The sequence below is a fragment of the Electrophorus electricus genome, chromosome 22 (genome assembly GCF_013358815.1).
Source record: "Electrophorus electricus isolate fEleEle1 chromosome 22, fEleEle1.pri, whole genome shotgun sequence".
NCBI classification, from domain to species: Eukaryota; Metazoa; Chordata; class Actinopteri; order Gymnotiformes; family Gymnotidae; genus Electrophorus; species Electrophorus electricus.
The window spans coordinates 7646374-7671976 of record NC_049556.1 but is presented as its reverse complement, the minus strand read 5'-3'; the positions used below and the strand labels follow the sequence as shown (position 1 = coordinate 7671976).

The following is a 25603-nucleotide window of genomic DNA, read 5'->3' as shown; positions in this document are numbered from 1 at the left end:
TTTTCCTGGTTTTTAGACGTTACAAACTACAAACTTTAATACATTGTCTAATTGGTTGATATAGGATTTCTGGTAACTGCAACTAGGAGTGAATAATATATATATATATTTTTACAATGTGCAAGAGGTTAAGCAACACAGATGAGGTAATATGAATGAATAATACAAATTAATGAAGGACAAGAATGAATGAACAGGATAACGTGACAACATGTATTTCTAATGCGACAGGAGCACACATCACAATTTGGAAATTACATTAAAATCACCATACATTATTCGTTTATTATTTGATTAGTACATAAGGAAGTACTAAAGCACATTTCGCAATAATTCTAAACGTAACATAATAATTATTTTGTTCAATGGACACTGGGTAGCATGGCTGCATCTGAACATCATAATTAGCATTATGCATCAGCTATGGCTCCTTTGGTAAGTTTGACCCACAGGGTAATTATTATAATTATTATAAGAATATCATTAATTATTTATACTGCGTGATCAATCAATAATTAAGACTATTGACCACATATTATTAATTGTTTTTAATATATATCATTGCTGCAAGTGTGATGGCGATAATAATAATATGGGTGTAAGTAGTGCGACTACTAATGCTTATACCACTAATCATAATAACAATAACCACAAATAATAAGACTTAAACATCAGGTGTAATGAAAAATACGTGTAGCTGTATTTCCTTAACTCGGTCACTCGGTTACTTTCCCCAGATTTCTCAAGGGAGTTGTAATTTCACGGTTGGCCACAAGGGGTGGTGGTGGTGTGTGTCACAGTCCACCAGAGACGTCGTGACGTGTAACAGAGCACACGCGCAGGGCCCCGAGTCATTCCAGCCATTTGTTCTGCTAACACGAAAGGTTGCGCATCTGAAACCACATTAAATAGTTTGTATACCGAAACAGTTTTCCAGGCTCCCAGCATGCAGTCTTTGACTAAAAGGTCAACGCCAGATAGCATCCAGATATACTTGTGATGAGTCCCACTTTTCAGACTTTTTTTGGCCACTTAGTACGCAGTTAGGAATGTAAACAAACAATTCTTGACGGATGCAGGTAATTAAAAATAACAATAATTAGAGAAATAAAGTAAATTGATTGGTTTATGCAATCTATGGGAATAATCAAACAAACTACTTATCGATCAAGATCAATGAAAGTTATTATTCAACAAATTCGTAATAAAAGTATACTTACCGTCTAATAGGCGGATCAGGAGAGAAAGCCGTTGCAAACAGTGAAGTGGGGAGCTAATTAAGAGTATTAATTTTAATTAATGTATTAATGAATAATAATTCATTCTCAGTTCATGAAAGTTGCCATTTCGATACATTATTAAAATCACCATTTAAAAATCAACATACATTACTGATTATTTGACACCATAGTAGAATAAATAGTAAGTTATTAATTTGTGAGTATGTAGGATGAGCTGTTACTTGCCCTTGTAGGAATGTATCCTCTTCCTTACTATTCCTTAAGAGCTTTTGACCATACCATATATCAGTTTATGACCCTTAGAAAGTGGACTATGAAGCTCAGCACTTGATCTCAGCAGTTAGGACTGCCATCATTCTTGGACAAAGTTTGGACAAAGAACAATTTTACCCATATACTTATTTATTCAACCTTTTTAAAACACAATTTACTGTACATATAAATTGACCGAAAATGGTGCAGAATCTTTGGAACGGCTTTTGAAATGAGCCATCTCCCTTCTTAATACTAAAAGCCTCATTACTTTTTTACAGGGAAGATAATCAATATATTCACACAATGTACAAGATTACGTTCATATACAGAGGGAGGCAGTTTTCCCATAAGTTCTATCTAACAGAAGAATTTTTTATTAAAGAAATTCAACAACATGATTTTACATACACCAAGTTTTCCCAGAGAATTAAACTCCATTATACATGAAGACAAACTCATGTTATTTTCTATAATGCAAAGAGGTTAAGAGGTTGAGTCACGTGATAAATCAAGATAAAGTATAAGAGCTAAGAGAGCCAGAATTACCCATTTGGGGAAAAATAACACCCCATAGTTACAGCCAATGGGGCTAGTGTGACTGACAAACAAGCTTAAAAAGTGTCTCCCCCAACTCTTTTCCATATATCCCAAACGCACTGATATTCTGACTTTTACTGGGAAAGTTCACACATTGTAGGTTACGGGACTAAGGCTGTATATAAAAGACCCTGATCATTCACTAACTCAGGCATTTCAGAGTTCTGATGTGGACCACATTCCCTCCATTAGTCTGTCTTCAGAGACATCATGTCCATTCTACAAGCTTTGTGAATACTGTAGATTTTATAGGGTTTACAGCACCCCTCAGTGGTTGAGACTAGCATAACCTAAAATAAGTTGAGAGGCATTGAAAGGCAATAACCCGGATACAAAGGCTCAGAAATATATATAAAAAGATGCTTCAAAATAAAGCCCCTATAAAACTAGGGTGTTACGAACAGACAATTCTCATTCACTCGTACCTGCAATAAATACTGGCTATGGATCACGGGCAGGGTTCTCCTGATTGCACTGTAGAAGCCAAACAGGAAATGTCACACCTGCTACATATAGTCAAAACCTCCGCCTTGTTTTTTGAAAACACAGTAAACTGCGTGTAATGCTGGTTTTACTGGGTATGTCACTTAAATGGGATGAGTTTTTTCACAAAAAACAAAGGGCAATTTGCTTTTTGCTGATGGACACATTGATGAACCTGTTACACAAGCAAAAATCTGGACCCCACCTTCACTTTGAGCATTTTTTTTTTTTTAAAGCAAAACTGAAGTACAGCTTGGTTTTGGAAAAGCAGTCCAACCCTAGCGACTTACCAATGAACTACAATCTAGATCAGTGGTTCAAAACAGTGCATTCTGTAGAACATTGGTATGTAATTCTTACAATATTGTTATAGTGCATTCATTTCTACTAAAAACTTTAATGGCAGAATAATGTTAGTTTAAAACAAGACAGCTAGGTGAAGGATTAGTCTGAGGGTTACTGAATGATTTCATTTCTTAATGAAATGTCAGTTGATAAGAATACATTAAATGCACATTTTTGACAACATTTCTAGCTTAAAAGGACTTTGTGTTGGTTATATGCAAACCTTTTCTCTTTCCAGAGAATATTGTGTATAATAAATAAATAAAAAATTTTTTTGGAGGGGCAGCACAAGTCGAAAACCACTGATCTAGAATATGGGTCTAGCAAAGACAAAAATTATTCCAGGTTTACACAAACAATACAGAAGATTGTTCAACAGGATTGACATAAGCGCAAAATCCCCACTTCTGTTCAGCACACACACACACACACACACGCGCACGCACAACATCATTACATCCAGTGTGCGTGCATATACAGTATACATCTCCCAAGGTGCTCCCTGCTGTTTGTCTGTTTTGCATGAGTCGAGTCTCACTCCTGGCCAAAGCCTTCTGTCTCCTCAATAGCAAACAGAAGCTTCTCCTTCAGCTGCTCATAGCTTTTATAGGGAGGCAGGTCCAGCCGGTTAAAGCTGCATCAGGGAGAGAGGAAACAGTGTTAGCTGTGGGCCCCTCACAGAGTCCTTATCACATCGCTGCCTGTAGAACTTCTAGGTAATTTTGTGTCTGTGCTACCAAACTGTATGCCGTTGCTGTGAATTTCCTTCCTGCTTCTCATCTTTTCTTTTTATATATGCCTATTTCTTTATCCTTTTACGTTTATTTATTGCTCTTATTATGTAGTGTAATTAGATTTACCTGTCAGTATGAAATGTGCTATCCAAATTTGTCATTTGTATTTTGTCAATTCCTCTACTATGTGCTAAATGAATTAATGAAAACTTGCATGTGTTCAGAGTGATCCTTGGAGACCAAATGGGTCCACGTTTCTGCCCTGTTTAATCTCCCAGGATGCCTGAGGCAGTTTGTAGAATGCTGATTAATCTATATTAGGTTAACTGAGGGTGGGTCAGAATGGAAATGACTGTTGCCAGTGGGTGCGTGCCGGCAGTGCGTCTGAAGGCTCTCACCACGTGTGGCTTCTGGGAAGCCAGTTCTCCTTCCCTGTTTTCTCAATGCAGAACTTCTGTGGGCCATTGCTCCCTGGGGGGGGGGGGAGGAGACCAGGATTTCAGTAGAGGTGGGCTAAACACACCCCGTGCTTCATAAAGCACGCTGTACACACACAGCTCTGATGGACGTATTTAACATAGAAGAATTTCAAGTAACAAGTCAATTATAAAAGAACTGGAGGCCTGGACCTAAGTGCATGTGTGTTCATATGTGCTCGCTATATTTTATATTTACCAATATTTAGCAGTCAGAAAGATGATCATGTGTCATCCTCCTGTTGCTACAAATAATAAGCCTAGCGCACTTCCTGTGTTAAAGAAGACTTCTCCCGCCTGTCCACTTACCCATGAGGTCGGTGAAGCCTCCCACTGGAAGACGGCACGTCCCCGTGACGAACTGCAGCAGACGCATGCGTTTCTCGTTGTCCATCTCTCTAACGAGCTACAGCATGAGAGGCAAGGGAGGTCACACGCATGGCGAGTGTGTGTGACATTGTGTGTGCGCCCAACGTGTGACAAATGACATTATTCTGATCCATGATGCAATGGTCATTACTAGCTGTGATTTTTATAGTTCAACTCATGTTTATTTCAATATGTAGCCTCAGCGCACGGACACACTACATGAACACCTAGACCTACAAAGGTCTAGAACCTTATCCATTGGTCCCAAGCTTCAGATCATGTGTTGAATCTAGGCTACACCAGGTGAGTGGGTCTTGGGTGAGCGTGACTTTGGTGTGCAGCCAGCAGTCACACACCTGCCAGAACCAGATGATCTGCTTGCTGCTGCGAGTGTAGTGTCTATAGATGGTGTGCCTCTGCCAGTCAACGAGATCGATCTCCTGCATCCCACACAGCAGAACCTGCACCAGAGCAACATCACACACCCTGCTCACATACCCATGTGTGTTCTGGCAATGATGCGCACCAGCCCACCATATGTGCTTGTATTCATGAAACAGCTGCATCCCTCTTTGTAACTGTCAGGACCATAAAATGTAATGAACGGCTCAGAATAAAAGCTCATACACTTGTGTTGATTTTTTTCTTCCGAAACATATTGGCAGAGTTATGAAACATTAACGCTGAGCATTACCCACCAACCCACTCAGGACTGAGCATGTGCGGAAAGGCCATATGGCAGTTCCCTCACTCCCTACCAATGAGCCTTCTCTAACCCCTTGCTACTTCTAGCCAATCTTGTGGATACCTCGAGCTCCTTGGCATCAAAATACTGCAGGTACTGCTGGGGCAGGACTTCGTTGAAGCCCTCGAAGAAGGCTTGTGTCTGCTCCTCCACCCCCCGTGAGAACCTCCACTCAGCTACCAGCCTGCCCCAGAAACAGGGAAATAGTCAGGCACAGCTTCAGAACATCAATAACAATCACAATTCTCTATGTGCTCAGAAACAAATATTATACTTCCTAACACTTTAAACCATTAAAGTCTCAGGAGATTTCATACTTATGTTTTTAACTCTTTTGAGTACCTGCATACCTTTCATGTTAGCTACTGAATAAAAAACAACAATTAGAGTTCAAAACAGCTTGTATTCCCTTTACTTCACAGCCACATGTATGTGTATCTGGTGTGTGTGAGAGACAGAGAGAAGAAAAGGGGAAGAAGAAGAAGAAGAAGAAGAAAAAAAAGAAAAAGTGAACGACAGAGAGCCTCTCATTTCCCTTCCTCTGGGTTTGAATCCATCAGTTCAGAGTGTGAGTGTACCTGATGTACTCCTCCTTGTTCTCCTCAGTCACCTGAATGTTGCCCCCATCTGGTTTCAGGTCATGGGTGGTGATCTCCCCAAGGATCTCCTTATCCACCGAGAAGAACATCTCCAGGCCACACTCCTCGATGTTGTTCTCCCTGTGCGGAGACGTGCACATGCGCACACGAGCACAAGAACACACCCAAGCACGCACACAATCACATATGCATGTACACGACTAACAAAAAAAACATTCACTCAGGGCTCTAGATTGTGACCAAATAGAGACCACCAGACCAAAGATCCAGCTCTCCGTCACATCAGCCAGAGCTTTCTATGCAACTGAGTGTCTCTGCTCCAGCTGGATAAGGAGATTGTTATCTCAGCTCATGTCTCAGTTGTCTCAGCTCATGCAGTTCATCTCCGTCACATCACCCCCTCCTTCAAAGAGTGATGAGCTCCATGACGCTGCATTCGTCTTTCCCTCATGCACTGACCCATCATCCAGGGGTTCACACAGGGCTTTGTACATCCCCTCACAGCAGGGGAGGGGGGTTCCTTTAGCCATAGGAACACTGCTGCTGGCCTCACAGTGCCACTCTACCGCTGCCACCATTTGTAGTGCAGGCTGAGCGCAGCAACCACATGTAGACGATATGCGCTGTGACCACCGGACCGAAGAGCCACAGCTCTGGCACAGCAGCCCGAGCACCCATTTTACCTTCCTGAATGACGATCTACATCAGCAAGTAGTGCGTTTCTTCACCCCCCCTTCACCAGCTGGGTCAGTTTCACCCTATCTGCACATTCATCATCAGCTACATATGATGAAAAGAGGCGGGAGGAGAGGGAAAGCCAGCAAGATGTCCTTACTCGGACGACTGACGATGAGGGTACGGGTGAAGGGGGATGGCAGATGCAGGCAGAGAGATGCCAACTGAGACGACAATCTCCTTATCCAGCTGGAGCAGAGACACTCAGTAGCAGAACCAATCAAAATGTACATTTTAGCGGAGGGGGATGCATTACCGCAAAAAGTGAAAGCAGCTTAGCTGGACAGTGTGAGAACCCCTGCAGTTCACTAGAACAATTTCTTACATTTATACCACACTAAGCTAGTATCTGATGATCTTCCCAGATGGCAACAAGAAGTTAGCTACCCCAGCGGAGAACAATGATGCGAACGAATCAATGCTGATATTGTGATAAAGCTTTATAGTTATAACCTAAGCTACATGCAATGCTGAATGTAACGTTTAGTTTGCCAGTCCGTAGTATAGACAATGACCCAGATGTTTTTGTTAATCATATTGTTTACTACAAGATGTTCAGATTAAAATAAGTCTCGAGTCACTAGCAATCTTTACATCAATGCACAACTAAGGCATGCAAATGAAGACAGCTATTCTTACTATTCATGGCTACCTGTACCTAGGACAGACTCTTTTTTTCCTTATCACACAGTGGTGCAACAAACTGTGCAACCAGTGGCAAAGCCAGGAGTTTCATCACTATTCACAGCCATGTTAACATTATCAAGAGGTACGTGATATGTGGTTATTGTTGTTAGTTTGTGTGCATTTAACACCATGGGCAAACTCACTTAATCCAGATGAGAGAGTTGTAGAACTCCGGGTCAATAGACTCCAGGTCCTTAAGGGCCCAAGGTTTGTTTAGAATACGCTTATAAAATGGGAGTGAGAAACCCGTATCGATGAACTTTCCATGGAACAAGGCCTGAGGAGACAGGACACAAAAGCTTCATCTAGAAATAGGCAGAAATAATTAAAAAGTATCTAACCACAGACTGAACCCAGAAAGCCTAAGAATCAAAAACATTTGCTACTCAGACACAGAGATGCATGAAACAGCTCATACAAGGATGACAGAATATGAATATTATATAGATCTTAAAAGTCACATGGTAACTGTAATTTGAATCTTTTTATCCAAATTAATCACCCATCCACCTTTAGTTTAGTGTGTCATTGTATTGTTTGTACTCATTTACCATCATGAAGTAAAACAAAGAATCAATGTGAGGATTAAGAATCAGGAGCAGCTTCTTACATTTTTAAGGCCCTTACTAACAAGACCTATGAGCCTTGTTACCTTTCAAGCAGTCAAAGATGCAGAAAGTTTGTGTGCTAACAAATTGTAAACAGGTGCTTACAACACTATGCCCACTGTACCACACCACATTTTTTCTCATTAAAAAAAAAAAATCTGGTTTATCATCTTGCACTGTCACACTGAAGATTGCTGGAACAAGTGGAACCATATAGAATCCCATTACTTCGAAATCTATATGCTACATATTCAAAGCCCAGCATGCTTCCAGGACATTGACAATAGCTGAATGATCATGGTCACAAGCAAGCTCTTTTATGAATAATGAATCATTACAAATACAATATTGCAAAGCAAAGCTTTGAGGTAGATCCAAGTTACCATAGCAATGAAGCGTCCAATGAATTTGAAGTATTTGAGATGGTCTGGGTTGATGTAGGAGGCAGGGTTGATCTGCAGACAGTAGTTCTCTTTGCCAGCATACTCAAACAGGCAGTACATGGGGTTTAGCACCTCATGGGACAGCAGGAAGAACCACTCCCTAGAGGACACAGTCACATGCAGTCACAAATCACAGGTTCAGCCAGCAGGCTTAAGCGACAAACGAACACTCAGCATCTTTTAGCGAAGCCTTTTCCACTTGGCTCATGACAGGACATGGATGATCGTCAAGCTGAACAGATTTGCGGTCTGCTATGGACCCTTCGTCTAGGAAGTGGGTTTTTTTTGTGACCATTGGTGAGGTGGTTAAGGATCTTGCCTGGCTACACCGCCGTAGTCCAGACCCTCCTCTCCTGGGAAAATGATCCACAGTCTTCGGCGAAGGTCTGAGGCATTAAAGCTCATTATCTGTTACAGACAATGAAATGTAATAACACTATGAAAATTGGCTTTTTGATGAGCTCGGTCCGGAAAGCAAACATATGCTGACACTGACAACCCTCATAACCCACTAAATGACGGCAGAAATTAGAATTACTTCTGCATAACCTCAAATACACTAAACTAAATGAGGATCAATGAAACCTCAGTAGCTGGTACACTGGTTGTAAAACTCAACATCAGACAAAACACATTATGACTTTAAAATGTTTCCTTCTCTCACCTGCTGGAAGGAGTCTTCAAACAGTGTTTTGCGGCTCACTGTGATCTTGATGTGCTGCGGCATCGCTAATTGCTATAAGAAGGGGAAAAGAAATATTACCATTTACAAATACATTTCAAAACGAACCTGCCCACTATACTGCTTTTGGACGAGGTAATAAACAGCAATAACATACAGAACAGTTCCAACCATACACTCTGATTCTGCCTGCTCCATTAATATGCTGTGTAACAAGAGTGGTCACCTTACTCCAAACTGCTGCTAGCGACATTTTTTGGCAGAAGGAATGGCCAACGTTATGAGCAGATATTTGAAACAAATGTTCAGGGCTTTTCTTTACTTTATTCTTTTCTTTGCTAAAGTGTTATATAAAAGCTATAAAACACCTAAATGACATGACAGCTGTAATCTACGGCTCTGGTTGTAACTAACACCGTAAAGCCTAGCTATTTACACTAGCTGTTCTACCATATTACAGTACAAATGAAGAAGAATCTGAATAGACTGCACACCTGACAGCAGAATTTGAAGTACTGCACTTTGGCTTTAAAGTCCCGCACATACGTGATCTGAGGGCCGTTCTCACTGAGTGGAAAGAAGAGAGTTAAACAATCATGTTAAAACCTTACAGACTGAGACACGAGCACGCACGCGCGAGCATGAGCGAATCCACTTGTACACAATCCTTCTGGTTCAAACAGACGCAAACACACCCTTTCCCATTATGACAGAGACGCACCGACACGTTTATTCAGGCAATGTTGCATCTCAATATGGCTTTCAGTGGTTTGAAAGTATCAGTCCCACAACCTGTTTCCAGTTTCCTTTACAGTTTTCTTGGTCAATGAGGATTTGACAATGCAAACTGGTCAAGAGGAAACACTGTAAACCAAGCGGGAAAGATATTGTGTTGACTCATGAAATAGCGAAGGCAAACATCTCAGCAGCTTTGAAAACTTCAAGAAATGGGCTCTTCTGGCTCCATAAGCAGTGACGCTGCGGAGGCAGGATCTGTGATGTAACTGCGCCCGCATCAACGGAAAGTCCTAACCCAGCCTAATGTGAGCGAGTGTGAGTGTAAAGATGGCATTTCACCAAGAGCAACAGCATTAACAGTCAATGATTTGAGGTAATGCATGTTTCCCAAGCAAACACATGCTGCTCTCTGCTTCCACCTGCACACTAGTAGGAATTTCATTAATAAAACAGCTGTGTGTGTGTGTGTGTGTGTGTGTGCCTGCAATGAAAGAATCCGTGTGTGCATAGCTCTCACAGTGATGATTTTCCGGTTCTTGGGTCAATGTAGGTGGTGGCTCTTCTGTTGTGATCCACAAAATAAGGGACAGCATCTATAGTGAACCTCATCTCCCAGCCCTCTGGTAACGGCTTCTCATTGAGCAGCCTGCAGGGAGGCAACAGAGAGCAAAGCTTTCAGTCAGCATTCCACTCCATCTAAGGGCTGGTTAGAAGACTAGGTTCAGTCTAGTCCTGCTTAAGATACATTTCACTGTCACTGGGGATTATTTTGTCCTAGGAACAGTTTCGATGTGCGAAACTGATTCAGCAATTTTAGAAAGAATGTGTGTAAAAGTCCAACTGTGGAATCTCAACAATCAATTTATTAAATCAGAATAAACAAATTGGTCTAAAAATAATTAGCCATCCATTTTAGTGTAGACCATATAAATGCCTTCAAATGCAAAAGGTAAAAACACAAATGAGGGAAACGCCTAAAGATGTAGTGTCTGACCCTTGTGTTCGAGGATCCTCCCACTGGGTGGAGCGGGTGGGGTGGTGCACGAAGTAGACTCGGCCATTGCTGTCTGTTCTTTTCTCTGAGGGATTTTGACAACAGAGCAAATAATTAATAAGAGGCAAGACAATTAGAATTAGGTTTCTAGTTAATTAGTTTAAAAATAAAAGAGCGAAAAGCCTAAACCTAATTACCCCATCCGTGCGGAAGCGGGCCCAGCGGGTCATTCTGGGTGGCTGCAGGCTGATCCTGTACCTTTAAAAACAAGCAGACTAAATCAGCTAACTAATGCTTTCATCGAATGGACTTTAACACAATACCTTTGTGGTCAGTGCTCGTGATGCAGTGCAGCATGTGTGAAAGGGTAGAGGAGACCAGTAGTGTGTGAGGTGTGAGAGGAAAGATGAATAGCGTGTGTGCGACAAGTGTGTGCCCGTTCAGCATTAGTATGAAAGCGCGAATGCAGTGTAACATTACTGTGAGTTTGGCAGTGCTCACCCCAACTATGAAGCGCTGGTTGAACTGTTGCATGGCTCCCTGCAGCTGGCTGCGTTGGTGCTGCCACTGCTCATAATTGCGCACAGTCTCCACAGTGGGGCGCTGCCATGTCGTCGTCCTGGTGATGTGGTCCACAAAGTAGACACGGCCCAGTGGGTCCACGCGCCTTTCCCAGCTACAGAAAAGGCAATGCAGTGGGGCTACAAGAGTAAGTGCTGGGTGTTTGTGTCAAGGTGTGGGTGAGTGGGTGTGCGCATGAAGATGTGTGTGCATTAGGCGCCATGTCAATTCTGGATGTGTGTGTCCAGTATGAACTGTAAGGTCAGGGAAGCTTTTACCCCGGAGGTAGAGGTTCTGGCCTCTCCCACGTCGTCCGCTTCTCCACATGGTCCACAAAATACACTCGGCCACTCTGGTCCACTCGCTGCTCCCAGCTATACCACACACATACACACAACAGAACATAAAGAGCAGTGGGCAGGACTGTACAGACAGGCCCCTCCTCCGGGCAGGTGGCCGGGCTGCCTCTCCTGTAGCACACCTCATCACACAACTGCCTCATAAGATCTCCAATGACTCACTCTGTCAGAACAGGGGAAACCCTAATCTGTGCTGTGGCCCTCTGTAAGTGTACATGAAGACAATAACGGTGCAGACTGCACTATAGCACAATAAATTTTTTTCTGCACTGATCCGATACAGATACCATTTGCATGTCGCCCAATAGTGATACCGAGCTGATATCTTTTTTTCCTTAAAAACTACTGTGGAGCAGTGGTTCAGTTGTTTGGGGTTTAACCTAGATTGTTGGGGAAATTGTGTGTGAGATGTATTAAATGTGCTGTTTTACAGATATCACACACGGATATGGCAGATAAATCTAAAGAAAATTATACAAAGCAGAAAAACTAAAGCATTTAATTATCTTTCTCCCAGTTCTTTAAAGTATCTCTCTTAATGAGATGATATTTACTGCATTAGCTGTACTGTACTCGCCTACTGAGTGCGTGCACACTGACTCATGCATGCACACACACTTTCTCACTCTGCTCAGTACATCACTGACTTACTGACTCCTGAAGTTTACACTATAGTTCATATACTTTTTTTTGCCCACATTACTGAATGCAGTAATGCAATTCCCCATCAACTTATTGACCTTTTAATTATTCTTCTTGTGAATTTACAGTGGTAAATTGCTGCTATACCTGCAACACAGCCCACACACACCAGGCCCTAAGTGAGCACTACGAGTCTACGAGTCTCTGTACTACGAGTCTCTCTTCACTCAACGTTCGCTTAAAATCACAAAATGATTACAAGATGGCTATTCTTTCAAGCTGAAAAAAAAAAAAAAAAACAGGTTTCTGTTGATCCTACTCCTTTGCCCAGTTCTGAACATGTTTTACTTCATGGTCAATCTGGAAAGGACTATTCTTTTGGGGTCACGGATCAATGGTGGTGAACAGTACTAAAACACTATTTTGACGTTTAAATGCTCTTACTACAAGGCAGATAACCTGTTCTGCCACACTGGGTTATCAGAATGATAGAAAAGTCATCACGTGTGAGTGCATGGATGTTTGCATTTGAACATGATACTTTTAAACCATTAATGTAAAGAAAACTCTACAGCTATATATAAACCATGATCAAACTAACCCGGCTGTTATTGTGCGACCTGCCCGAACTAATCTGTCTGTCATCACGTGACCTGAGGTGTGTTGCTGCACAGCGCTGCTATGCTATTTTCTGGCTGGATCGTGACGTGGTATCGGATTGGCGCCATCTCTTTTTTCCTCATAGGCAACCATTTGTCCTCCTGGCGGATTTAGAGAGTTCAGAATGTGAACTCTGAGGGCAAACAAGGCTGTGTGCATGCCATGCGAATGACACTCACACGGACACACAGCTATAGCATTGGGGTTTGCTGGAGTCTCTTGAGCAAATGTTTGGTCAGTGTGTCAGGGGTCTTCAGGGATTCTCTTTCACCTCCTCCCTAAACTCAGTGCAAAAAACTATGGGGATCACTTTTCTAAACTACAGTATAATGAGACTTTACTCCTGGGACTAAAACAGAACAAAGCGGTCTATAAAAAGCAGCTACCTGGATGTTGAGAATGAGCAAATAAGGGTGTGTGTGTTAGCGCATGTGTGTGAGAGATGGCGTGTGTGTGGTACCCTGGGGGAAGAGGGCCAGCATTGGTCATTCTGCTGGAGGCAGGGGTTATGCTGGGGGTGGGCCGGCTTGGCACCTCGGGTGTGGAGTCAGGAGCCACCCCTGCTGGAGTGGCTGTGGGGTTGCGCACAGGTGTCTCTGTGGCTGCTGAGTTTCCAGTGTCAGGCACTGAATCACTCAAGGGGCACGCTGGGGGATTTAAAGATGCATTAATAAGTACAGATCTATCTGAGCCACACACTTAAACATGCATTAAGAACAGAGTTTTATATTACAAAAACTTACTGGTTCAAACTCTTTAGAATAATTGTAGTAATGTAGAGTGAGAACCTTCAGGCAATAGCTAAGTATTTATTTATTTTTTTAGATATGTTAAAAGCATTAGGGGGCAAAAAGCACCATCATCATCATCATCTTGGCAGCCTGACCTGGGGAAGAGACAGGTCTGCGAGGCGTGGGTGGTGGGGGTCTGGATGGTCGGGGGGGTCTCGGGGGTCGTGAACGTCTCACTGATAATGAGGGAGATGCTGTTCCGTTCATAACACCTCCATTTGGGGTAGACACGCGCTCGCTAGCATCCGCCACGCTTGGAGAGCCCTCTCTGCTCCTCCTGGGAGAGACGGATATGCATGAACCCTGGCACTCAACCCTCACAATGGCTCAGGCTTAGATCGTTGCATTCTGTTTGACTGAATTATATTTATTTGGCATCTCAGAACCACGCAGGGCGTGCGCCTACCTTGCGCTGATGTCTTCGGCAGGCTGCAACTCTCCATTTGTCATGCCGGGGGGAAAAAAAAAAAAAGAGAATATGAACATGTGCAACATGAATATATCAGAGGCATTCTTACACAGCCACACAAAAAATAGAAATCCCATGATCATTTACGTACCATACTGGTAATAGCAGAAATGTTTATAATCAATCACAGTTTCGGTTTCAGATAGCTATTGAGAGTTTCCTTATTTACCATGGGGTTAATAAAGTGTATGTGCAGTATGTTGTGCTTATAAAACAGCTTAGAGTCAGTAGCAGAAAACAGGTTTCACAGGTTATTTTTGCCATGGGAAATATTCTGAGCTTGTCATATACACATACACAAAATTATAATACCAGTCAGTCCATCCCAAAGCACATCAGGGTGTTGTAAAGGTGTGAATTACAAGGCAAAAAGTGAGGGGAAAAAAATCCTCCCAACACCCTATAATACAGCAGTGCGTATATGTGTGTGTGTGTGTGTGTGTGTGTAAAAAAGAGAAAGAGAGCAAAGGAGAAAGACTCACTCTCATTGTTGGCTTCAGCAGAGGTGAACATGTCTGGATCAACCTGCATCCCATCTAGACACACGTACAGATCCCCCACAATGTCTGTCTGGTCTCGGTCCGTGCACAGAGGCAGGGTCTGCACTACCTCACAGACTGTAGGGGGCAGAAAACCAATATATGAAGCTGCATCCATTTAAAATGAGAGAATATGCATGGAAAGAGGAAGACAGGTAAGAGTGAGGGGAAAGCAGCAGAGAAACTGGCCCTCCCATAGGGCTGAAAATGTGGACTACAGTCTGGGGACCGAGCTTAACTTTAGTCTTGTTCTAAAGGACACTGTCCTTGAGGGTTCACCACAGTTTCAAAAACAGCTGATAAAGATTTTAACCCCCAGAGACTTTTTTCGGGACTTCACTGATGCTGCAGTGCTTGCCGACGCCGGTAATGAAACAGGACGGAACATGTTCAGCCAGCATTTACCCCTCATGTGTCTCGGGGCAGGGAAATGAATGAGGTGGAACGGGTATCACAAGCTGGAAAAAGCAGCGTGGTGAAAGTGTGACAAGCCACACAGAGCATAGGGACCTTCTGGCTGTGTGCTGGGAGAATATGGTCCTGTTTACAAGGCTTCCCAAATGTTGAGACACCTTCTTCTAACCTCTCAGTTATCTGCTTGAACAAAGACCACCTGTCTGGGCCAGCACTTTATGCAATGTTTACAGCAATTTGTAGTCCGTAATAGTATTCCAAACATTCCAGATGCTTGTTACAGGGATAATAACCAGCATATGCTCTGTGATATAGCACATAAAACAAGTGCAGCACACAGAATGTTTATGGAAGGCTCTCTTCTGAAGGACAGTCTAGGTTGTCAACATGATAGACTGCGATTCCCTTGATTGGCCACTTGGGTATTTGTTCTTCGGCAAAATGGGCCATGTCCGAGTGTTCCTCACAGACCATGTCCCTGTGTATGCCAGCACTTCTGAAAAGGCTTTCTAATGTGTCTGCACGTCAGCTGAAAGAGTCTATTTATGTGACTCAAACAACACGATTGGACAGCCAAGGGCGGGGGTGGCCACTAAGCAGAGAACTGTCACACACACCCAGCGTGCCAATCAGGAGCCCAGTGTCAGTCAGATGACGACTACGGAAAACAAGGCCCAGGGAAAGGCAGCTGCCAGATAAGGCCAGCCACATGAATGTAGATCTTGATACCTGAGAAAGCGCAGCCTAGTGCCAGTTTAGTGTGTGTCAAGCTGGTCAGTTTCTTGAAAGGTTATACAGCCTAAATCTGAGACAAAAGTCATTCACATTAGTCATAAATATGATGTAATATGATTGTGAATGGAACAGTGACAAAGCGTTTGGAAAATAAAGGACAAGACTGATACCTATTTGTACCGTGTGTAAACAGTTACAGCCTAAAAGAATAAAGGCTTAGTGCTACTAAAGTAGTGGAAGAACACAAGAGAGTTGCACTGAACTGCATTAAACAGCATTAAACCTGCATGAAACATCTTAAACAGCCTCCTGAGGGCCAGGACTCTTCCTTTGTTTTTTTGTCTCGTGTTTGAGCTTTTTTGTATAATTTAATTGGTATCTTAAACTGAACTTGATATTTGAACAGAATAATGGGCAGTGAAGTTCTGGGCCTATAAAGGTTTGCCCCTGTTCTTGTTACCCTTGGGACAGAATGGCAAGTGGTCCAGTTCAAAATGCCTGGATTACCAGTGCACTCAATCTCTTGGCAGCAGCAAACCCAGGATCAGAGAAACACGCTGACTTTCAAGTCACTTTCCACTGAGTGGACAATTTAAACAAATCATACATTTGATAAAGTGTTGGGTGGGAAAAAAAAATGAGATTCAAAATACAAGCAACAGCAATAATGCACTTGCACAGCAGACCACCAGACTAAAGCTGTGCAGAATGTATGCTTATTTATGCTTCCTTTTCCCTGGGAAGCTAAATAACATCCATATCACACTCTCACACTTCTCAAAAAATGAAAATAAGCATGGTTTCAAATCTGTTGGCTGCTGTAGAATCTTTTGTGAAATGCTGACCTAACTTCAAAACACTTCAAATATCTACTTGAAGAAATTGCAAATATTATCTTACTTCTAACTGATCCATTGGATATAAATACAAAAATATGAAAATAATACTAATACAACTATGAAATGGCTGAGTGACTGAACTATGCTGCGTTTGAATGAGGGGACGTGGGATAATTGACCGCAGACCAAGCAACAACACTCAGAGCATTTATATCCCTGTTGCAGTCTTTTGTGAGATCAGTATTGGTAAAGCCTATATTGTGATGACAACTGACAAACAATATATTGAGCGGCCCACGGACATGGCCTGATGGAGCACTCACTCTTCATATCATTGTTCTTGAGCACATCACTGAGGTCAAGCATGGCCAAGCCCAGCAGCAGGTCTGACTTCAGTGTCTGGTGACTCCACACCCGGAACGCCAGTTTGCTGAATGGCGTGACAATCCTGTGGGGAAGAGTAAAGATATTGTTAGCGATTGGCTGACAGGTTGGACGGCCGACCTAAGGCACAGCAGGAGTGGTCTGGTCGATACTTGGCAGGTGATGAAGAAGAAATTTTAAACAGTACAGCATCACAACGGTCACTAATTAAGTGAATCATCCACACCTAGGTTGTGTATGTCTTGGAAGCTTCAAAGGTCAATTATGGTGTGTCAGTGGGGTGGGTGGTTATGTGTGTGTGTTCTCTACTCTACACACTCACACTGTGACAGGCTGCTTCCACTTGGGGCTGTGCGTGTTGATGCATTTCTCTGTCTTCTTGGACTGCCCGTCCACGGCCACCTCCACGTATGGACTCGGACCGAACCAATTTTTCTTGTTCTCCTTCAACTTGGCTGATATTACTGCCCAACAGGGAGAGGAAGAGTGTAGCAAAGACCACATGCCTCATTATTTTCCTGCCCAAAGTTTTCTTATGTTCAAACCCAATTCACAGATGCACCTCTCCAAGCCCCAAACTGTCACAACTGACATGGAATACATGATACCCTACACATGGAGATGGGTGGGGCGCCGTCTACTCAGCCCTCCGGCTGAACCAGTGAATGAGGTGTGAATGAAGACTGACGTACCCATGATTTGTAGCTGTGCCTTCATGGGGTGACCATTGGCAGGGCCTGGTTGGAGAACGCTGCAGGCCATGCGCAGTGCTGGGCCTGAGACCTAGGCAAAACACCCACCCATACACAGGTACACACATGCAGCGATTAACCAGATATACACAACCAGACATACACATACAACTAGTCATACAGTCAAAACCAGTTAATGGTTCTCATAGCAAAACAAACAAACAAACAAACAAACAAAAAACATGTGGTGAAGGCAATGATGTCATGGTAAAAATGAGTGAACTGTGCAGTACAATTAAGCTGGTATTTTTTAACAAAGCAAAAAATATCCTAAGGTTATATTATATGACCCATCTCTGTTACTGAGGTTCCCTTGAGCTGCAATGGGTCTAAAGACAAATGACCAAGTGTTATTGCAGCTAATAACTAAAGCTGTCAGAATCAAACATGATCAAAATTGTGTTGTTCTGCAGTAAAGTGACTGGCCTTTGCAATTCCTATTAAGAAGGGCTGTTTAACTATATTAGAAGCTATATTCCTCTGCTAAGGTAAAAATGCATTTGCTACAGCTTAAACTGGGCAGCAACTGATAATATTTACATTTCAAGTCTGTTGCCAATAACCCCAAAATCATAGACAATTTAACAGTGCATAATTCATAGTGATTGCCAGTTTCACACACACACACACACACACACACACACACACACACACACACACACACACACACACACACACACACACACACACACACACACACACACACACACTTTCTCTTGGCCTGCTATCTGGGTTAATAATTCACTGCTGTTCATGTAGCGTGCCACAAATAGGCCACAGCCTGCATTTCCCCAGGTGCTTTTCACCTAGTCAAAGGTAATGCTGAGATCACAGTCTTCTAACATATACTTTAATCTGACCACGTGACGTGGAAGTATGAAGATACTGTCAATTATGCCTAACATATTTACTATCCAACAGGTCAATGGTTACTTCAGAGTCCACTGAACTTTACAGCCATCAATAACTGGGGCTGTGTACTGCTCCTCTAGGCAAGGTTCTATGTCCACTATAACATAAGAAAAAGAGCCAGGAAAACTAGGCTCAGATCAGCAATAAACACCACCCACCACCAATACTCTAGCCATCTGCACTCCACTGAAACTTGAGCAGGGACTGCTATGTCTAATGTCCATAGGTAACTTCTGTAATAATCCAATAAATGATTTCATTAACTAGGCTCCCCTGTTTCTTTAACAGGGGAGCTTACTGATGACTAATGACCATCTTTAGGAGGGTATCTTACTGATACTAATAACCCTTCAATCATGAAAATTATTATTTTAGACTAAATGCCTAATGGTACTGCAATTAAATTAGCAGCAAAACCATTACATCACAAACAAGCATTTCTAGTGTGCAAGACCACACCCTGATGATCTTCCTGTTTTGTGATGCATACTCATCCCACAGTATCACACAATTTTGCTTATAAATATTGCACATCAAAAATAAGCACATCAAACTCCATGTGAAAGAAATGAACGATCAAAATATAATAAAGTAATTTAATAATTACATCATTTATCACTATTATTTTATTTGTCTTGTCACAATCCTAAACATACCATGATGTATGACAGACCACAGCTAGTTCAGATTGTGTGTCAAATTTGGAACCACTCTGTACTACCATTAAGAAAACTACTAACTACCAATATCTCCACACTAAGGCTGAAGGATTAAGCCATGTCATATCTAAATTATAATCTAAATGAGTCTCAAATGTTTCTATTATGCAGCATTAACAAGGTCATGAATCTTAAGATTCTTTTGCTGGTTGATTTGTCATGATAGAATAATAGAAAAACTTGGTGAGAACTTAGAAAGCAGTAAAAGTAGACCTAAATTTTAAAAGGTTCCTTACTGAAACAAGATAAGTTCATAATTATGCCTGATAGATGTTACACAGTGCATAACCACAGGCTTTTTTAACCAGCAGAACAAACAGCAGCTCAAATTGCAGTCACTACATTGTTCAGAAACATTGCAATTGTTCTATATTCTCTCCAAATCTGTCAGCCCTGTGCTCAGGGGAAAGAAGTGGTGGAGGAAATGGGAACAATCTGGCAAACACTTGCTGTGATGACCATTTTCCTGCTCAGGTGACAAGTAGCCTAAGCAGGCAACTAGATTATGACTCAGCTGCTGAGAATTTTTCACACCCACAAGGTAGGTTGTGTCACAATGTATGGGTTTTGTGCTACTATGATCATTTAAAACAAAACAAAACAAAAAATGAAGTTGATAAAAATGGGACATTCCAACCGGCATGCCCTTTCCTTTGGCTTACTGTACTAACTAAGAAACTCTGTTTCGTGAAAAAGGAACAGTCTGTCTAACAGTTGAAGCATGATAAGTCATTTGTGTCGCTAGTTTTGGGTAATAGCAAGATTTCGCTGTTTAAGCCCTGCAAGTGGAACTAACCAATATTCATGCATTGCTAGACGAAGTGTATTTAGTGTATTTATATAACACGCATGAATTCGTGGTCAAGTAAAAAAACAACCCACAAAATCAGTCAGATGGCTCTACCAAGGCAAGGGGTAATTTGAATGGAGAAGACACACATCACATCAACACATCCATACACATATGTATATACACATATACATATACACACACACACACACACACACACACACACATTATAGTTGATGGTTTCCTTCAGGAACGGACACTATAAGGTCACTTTGCGTTTTTGACTATCTATGCTAGTAAGATTGCTTGCTAACTGATACATCGCTTCCTGTTATTAAACCAAACAAGTTATTCAAGGCTGTCATTTCCCCAAGCTAGCTAGGTAAATAGCAAAGTTAGCCAACTCACTAGCTATGCAGCTATGAATCTATGAAATCAAATAGTTAGCGTTATTTAGGTCTTAGGTACATCTAAATCACAACCAAAACTGGCTAAATTTTAATTATTTCAATATTGAAATCTTATTTCCCAAATGTAGACAAGCTTCTGAGTAAGTGCCCACTTTGTTAACCTAGTTAGGTTAGCTAACCTAGCTTTCTAAATCAAGCCTAGCAACAAATGCTAAACTGTTGAGCTGCTTAGATTGCCCCAGCTAGCTAACAATTCTGCCACACGGCAACCAAGTTAGTTAGCTATGATGGCAAACGTCAGCTGGTTTGGTAGCTGGCTAACTGAGGCAGCTGGAGAACGAAGTACACATTCTACCGAAAACATCGTTTAATCTAAAACGTCTCTGATTCTGTACGGTGTAGGTTAGAGTATCCTAGCTGGTACGAATAGCGTCCTTGCTATGTAGCGACCTGTTTGATAGGTTAGCTAGCTAGCTAGATGGATAAAACTGATACTGAAACACAACATTTATAATAAGAACGCTTTTTTTCTGAAGCGCCTTTTCAAAAAACGCCATACCTTCTTGGGCTGCAAATCTGGGACGTAATATCAACAGTGTTCCTTTATTTTTTGGTCCTCCGCTTTACTTCAGGAAGTAAACTTCCACCATGTTCCCGGTCGGCCTCGTGTGACCGAAACCAAGGCGGGGCGCATGTGTGCACGCCTCCTAGCGGCGCAAGAAAAAAAACCACTCACATGTTGTAGTTTCATCCATGTCCAATTTAAATCTCCGGATTACGGAGCAACAGAGTCTGGGCCCAGGAATCTGCCAGGCCGCTCGGTTACAAGTGTATAAAAAGTTAAAGGGAACTTCCGCTCGATTCGTTTCTATGTACACACTGTTGTTCTTGTTTCATTAACATGTGAATATTATACTATACTTATATATATATATATATATAATAGAATTCCGGCACTTATTATAGATATGAGATTTATTTTAATACATATACTGCCATAGTCATTGTACCTATTGATATGCAAAATCAAACGTTATAGGGAATAAATGTAAAATATTTGCAGTTCAACACATAAAATCCCATATGTAAAAATGGATTTTACATTGTACGGCGATGGAGAGAGAGAGAGAGAGAGAGAGAGAGAGAGAGAGAGAGAGACACAGACAGACAGACAGACAGACAGACCTGAGAGCTAACTGAATGACGAGAGGGAGTGGCGTAAATCAGAGCGATAAAACTTTGTTCTAATTACGCTATAATGTACAAATAAACACACCTCTGGACAACCCCGCGGGAAAGATTTTGTGTCGAGATATGGCGTCAGTATGTCTATAATGTTTACAGTGTAGACGTTCTTTAACGGCTGTTTGAGGAGAGCGTGAATGTGTCTGTGTGTGTATGGAATATTAGGGAGGCAGGGTCTTTATGCTGAGAGAGGGCCCTTTTAGACGCTTATTCAGTAGCTCGAGTTTTAATCACGTGTGTTTATATATAGTGTTGTAGAAATTGTGAAAAAGAGTAATATAGGATTGTGCATGTAGAGTGATGTGAAGAGTAAACACTTGAATGCAGTGAATTCTCTAAACTACTAATAGAACCATTTACATTTATGGCATTTCCATTACGGCAAATGTAAATGTAAATTGTTGTCAGTGTGTACGCATGGTTAATATCGCGTTCACCCGGACCGGACCGGGAATTCGTAAAATGTAGTGACTCCCAATTTGTAAAAATAAACCTCTCCGTCTAATTTGTATTTACAGCACTGTATTCAGTTAAAGTTTCATTACTCGTAACGATTACTCTTAGTTTTAGAAGCTCTTACTGTATCGTTTACTGTAACTATAGTCCCTACTGCAATATTGCTAGAGTAACGTTACAGCGTACATAGGGTAAGGCCCTATCTCATTATTCGTACTTGCACCCTCGTGCCCGCTTAGCTGTGCAAGACTGTAGGGTGTCCAGTTTACTTTCGTGAATACAATTACCCAGGTACTACTGCAATCCCGTGACATTTAATCAACGCAACTCAAGTGTATGCCAAATATGAATTCTTTTTCTTTATATTAAGATTGATATGGTTTTGAGGGTCATGTATCTGAAAGTTGGGCAGTGGTGGCTCAGCGGATAGTGTGCATGCTTGTGGTTGGGAGGTTGCTGGTTTGGGCCTGCCGCTGCTGAGTTGCTGCTGTTGGGCCCCTGAGCAAGGCCCCTTACTGTCAGTTGCTCCTGTCTAAGTTTGGGCTGCCTGGCAGTATCCGAGCCCATACCTATTGAGGGCATGGCAGTCTGCAGTGGTATTCTGCATCTCTGTGCTTGTGTGTGTGCATCTGAAAATTCTGTAGTTAGGAAAAAAGCAATATTTAACTTGCCATAGTGATATTAACATAGGCTATATAAGCCAGGCGTTAAGGCTTTACTAGATATGCCTTATGACAGTTTATGACAATGAAAGCTTGTTTTCTGTTAATATCATACTAGAAAACTGAAGACTTGTATGATCAATTTTACATTTCATTGACATTCTAGCAAACTTGTGCTATCGTGCAACTAAACTGTGCTTAGGGCATCCTAACAACCAACAGCTCATCGGTGGATGAGTGATTGTAAAAGCTAATGTAGATATGTCTGTAAAGCATTCTTGAGTATGAGAAAGGCACTATATAAATGTAAATAATAATACTAATTCTAATTATAACAACAACAACAACAACACTAATAATAATAATAACAGTAGTCCTGTCTCTCTGAGTAATACTTTCATTGTGTAGAGGGGAAGCAGCAACGCTAGACCAAAGAGGAAAGGCCTCGGAGTCATGCGATCAGTCACCATCTGTCCTCACACTAATCTCAGTGTGAACATGGTGAGGAAGAAGGTGGACATGAAGGTCCCATTAAAATTGACCATCATAATACGTTCCCAGAGTAATGCTGAGAAGATCTAGTACAGACAGGAGACACCATCCACATTTCAATAAAAATTACATTTATTCAATATACACTCAAATGTTGGACAGGCAGTAGTAGAGTATGAACTTTACTCTGTGGTCAGTTAAAGAAAATTGATTTATTCTTTTTTCAGTGATCTTTGCTGGTGTGGGGACCTTTTCATTCTTCAAGATACTGGGATGCCCAGTAGAGAATCTGTGTGACTGGCACAATGAAAAATAAAACGCTTTTTCTCCCCTATCTCTCTTGTAATTTTGATACCTGAAGTGTCTTTTCAAAAGATGATATGAAAAATGAATAAGTAAAAACTATTTTTAAATATAATTCCAATTGGACGTAGACCGTTCCACTTGCAGTGCATGCATTTGATTAATGGGGCATTTGCAATGATCTGTGCATAACTGCTGGTCACCGAATCAATATTTAAAGGACAGCACAAATATGCTTTTATTTCCTTTTGAGCCTGTAATGTCTTTGTTTTAACAGACACATGTTTAGGCAACTGACCAGTTGTTTCTCAAGACTAGTGGACTGCAGGTGCTTTCACTGAACATTCTTGTTTTAACGTCAATCAACGATCAGTGCTGTGAGTAACAGCACTCTGCCCCTGAGGGGGCATGGGGTTCAAATCCTGTTTGGACAAGTACTCTATGCTATACCAATTAGGGTCCTTGTACAAGGCTCCTAAGACTTCACTTGCCTACCTCTGTAATATGACTGAAATTTGTAAGTTGCTCTGGATGAGAGTGTCTGACCTGTGAAATATCAAGCCCTTCAGTCAGGTGTATTGGAAAGGAAAAAAGAACAAATTCATGAGTATAGGAGCAACTCTGGGAACTCGATTAATGCTGAATTTAAGGAGCAGAAGATCTAATGCAGGTAGTAAACAGGGTCTACATGAAAATATAAATGACATATGTATTTTACATACACTCATCATATGTTGGATATGCAGCACTAGTGTAGAAGCTTTACTCTGTGGTCACAAAAAAATTGACTTCATTTACTATTATTATTTCCAGAGAACTTTTCAGGTGTGGGAACCTTTTCGTTCTCCAGGCTACTGGGATACCCAATAAAGAATCTGTGTGACTAGCCCTGATAAGAAAAGAATAAAATGCTTTTTCTCCCCTATCTCTCTTGTAATTTTGATATTTGCTGTGTTGTTTTTTTAAAACATGGCATAAAATAATAAAAATAATTATTTAAAAAATCTAAGGGTCTTCTATGATGATCATGCATTGACAACATGCACTCATAAATATGCTTTACATGCATTTATTGGATATTCTAAAAGGGTTATATTATTAGCAAAATGCTTTTTTTGTGCTTTTCAATGTCATTTTTAGGGCACACTTGTATTTCATTCCTGTTAGATCAGACGTATACAAAGGTTCCATCACATTCCATAATATAGAATATACGTTAGGCATGTTTCCGCCCATCTGCAAACAAAATATTTGTGGAAGGTACAATTGGAGTGCATGCATTTGATTAATGGGGCATTTGCAATGATCTGTGCATAACTGCTGGTCACCGAATCATTATTTAAAGGACAGCACAAATATGCTTTTATTTCCTTTTGAGCCTGTAATGTCTTTGTTTTAACAGACACATGTTTAGGCATGTGACCAGTCGTTTCTCAAGACTAGTGGATTCCAGGTGCTTTCACTGAACATTCTTGTTTTAACATGTCAATCAATGATCAGCGCTGTGGGTAACAGCACTCTGCCCCTGAGGGGGCATGGGGTTCAAATCCTGTTTGGACAAGTACTCTATGCTATACCAATTAGGGTCCTTGTACAAGGCTCCTAAGACTTCACTTGCCTACCTCTGTAATATGACTGAAATTTGTAAGTTGCTCTGGACGAGAGTGTCTGACCTGTGAAATATCAAGCCCTTCAGTCAGGTGTGTTGGAAAGGAAAAAAGCACAAATTCATGAGTCT

General features: G+C 41.6%; 1 protein-coding gene across 3 annotated transcripts; it reads right to left on the bottom strand.

Moving 5' to 3' along the window:
- Positions 1-1625: 1625 nt before the first annotated feature.
- On the bottom strand, positions 1626-21364 carry itchb (itchy E3 ubiquitin protein ligase b). 3 transcript variants are annotated; one of them, XM_027018079.2, is made up of 25 exons: positions 21267-21364; positions 20390-20407; positions 17817-17907; positions 17447-17588; positions 17064-17188; positions 14696-14830; positions 14151-14196; positions 13840-14021; positions 13414-13600; positions 11571-11666; positions 11233-11407; positions 10929-10989; positions 10732-10816; positions 10255-10383; positions 9494-9566; positions 8982-9053; positions 8637-8725; positions 8258-8417; positions 7410-7543; positions 5824-5964; positions 5309-5429; positions 4857-4961; positions 4441-4537; positions 4054-4126; positions 1626-3555 (listed from the first exon to the last, which is right to left on the bottom strand). In XM_027018079.2, the coding sequence occupies exons 3-25, from the start codon at positions 17884-17886 to the stop codon at positions 3456-3458; spliced, it is 2598 nt and encodes an 865-aa protein (XP_026873880.2). In that variant the 5' UTR covers positions 17887-17907; positions 20390-20407; positions 21267-21364; the 3' UTR covers positions 1626-3455. The 3 variants fall into 3 exon arrangements, with proteins under 3 accessions (XP_026873880.2, XP_026873879.2, XP_026873881.2); XM_027018078.2 differs by lacking the exon at positions 20390-20407; XM_027018080.2 differs by lacking the exon at positions 20390-20407 and having other exon boundaries at positions 14151-14181.
- Positions 21365-25603: the final 4239 nt, after the last annotated feature.